The 1291-nt window shown below is 40.4% G+C and overlaps 1 protein-coding gene across 1 annotated transcript in view; it reads left to right on the plus strand.

The window, feature by feature from the left end:
- Nucleotides 1-1291, plus strand: part of syap1 (synapse associated protein 1) — a 16766-nt gene that overhangs the window by 12060 nt on the left and 3415 nt on the right. The window contains exons 7-8 of the mRNA XM_015392482.1: nt 972-1021; nt 1112-1268. Of these exons, the coding sequence (XP_015247968.1) occupies nt 972-1021; nt 1112-1268 (207 nt within the window). The remainder of the gene's footprint in view (nt 1-971; nt 1022-1111; nt 1269-1291) is intronic.

The raw sequence follows: 1291 nt of genomic DNA on the forward strand, positions 1-1291 counted from the left end.
CACTTATCAAGATTTAGATTTTTTGCAGCGTAGCAGCTGTTGTTCTGGTTTGAACCACTAGGTGTCATTATTCCTTAATGCTCTTTTTATGTACAGTTTTGCAAAGATGTTTCTCATCCAGACTTAGAGCTCTTTAACTTTAGTGTGGATAAGGAATAACTTGACTTTAAAAACTGAAACAGTTTAGGATCTTTGGAGACTTTTTTCAGTCAGCTAATCAGTGAGATGCACCATTATTAGAGCTGTATTTTAACGTGACGTCGTCACCAACCTGTGCACCATGTTATAAAACAGAAAAGATGAAGGACCGCTTCCAATGGAGACTGAGTTCAAAGCCAGAAAATAGACTGCAGTGTTTTTCTAACTGAGGCCTTAAAACGCGATTCTTTAGCAGCTCTTTTTGTTTTCATACTGAAAGCAGTTCAACGTAAAGCAACTCTGTAAAAGTGATTCGCACAAGAAACGCTTGTTTTTTCTTGTTTTTTGTTTTTGTTTTTTTTACTTCAAGTTAAAAGAGGATCATTATTTTACCTCATCTGTTTTCTGTTGTTCCTACCGCCGGTTAAATATACTGTTCTTTTTTTTAATTGCGTATTTTATCTACCCTAAATGCTGCAAACACACCAAAGTTTCCCAACAGGTGAACCTGCCTGGTTTATATTGTGATTCAGAGATTTTATTTTGCATTTTCCCCAAAGCTGATGTGTTATCTCTTCCTGTCTGAATCATGACATTGAGGTCGGTCTCAATCAGAGCCATGCATGCTAACCAGGCCTTTTAAATTAGATCTATGTCCCATGACTTCATACGTACCAATTTTTCCGGTTCAGGTGACAAATTGGCAGCTGAGATACAGAAATAAAAATGTGTTTAATTCACCGCCTAGGAATGCGGCTGTCTTTCTATTGATTTAGATGATCAGCAGCTGGTTTAAGATCTGAACCCTTAAACATGGTTGTGCTGCTTTGCAGACAACGTCAGACCAAAAACTCCACCGGTTTCCATCAGCGACATTCAGAAGGTAAAATCGCTAAAAGATCGAGAATTTTATAGATGAACAAAGAGAAGATCGGTGGTTTAACTTTTCCTGAACTGTCTGCTCGAACCGTAGGCCCCTCATGAGGAGGAGGAAGAGATTTCAACAAGTCCTGGAGTTTCCGAGTTTGTCAGCGACGCTTTTGACTCGACAGCGATCAACCATGAGGACCTGAGGAAAGAGATGGAGCAGCTGGTGCTGGACAAGAAGGACAGCGTCCCTTCTGCTGATGGTCAGCCCCGCCGTCACGATCTG

The sequence above is a fragment of the Cyprinodon variegatus genome, unplaced genomic scaffold (genome assembly GCF_000732505.1).
Source record: "Cyprinodon variegatus isolate N-32 unplaced genomic scaffold, C_variegatus-1.0 Scaffold593, whole genome shotgun sequence".
Taxonomy (NCBI): Eukaryota; Metazoa; Chordata; class Actinopteri; order Cyprinodontiformes; family Cyprinodontidae; genus Cyprinodon; species Cyprinodon variegatus.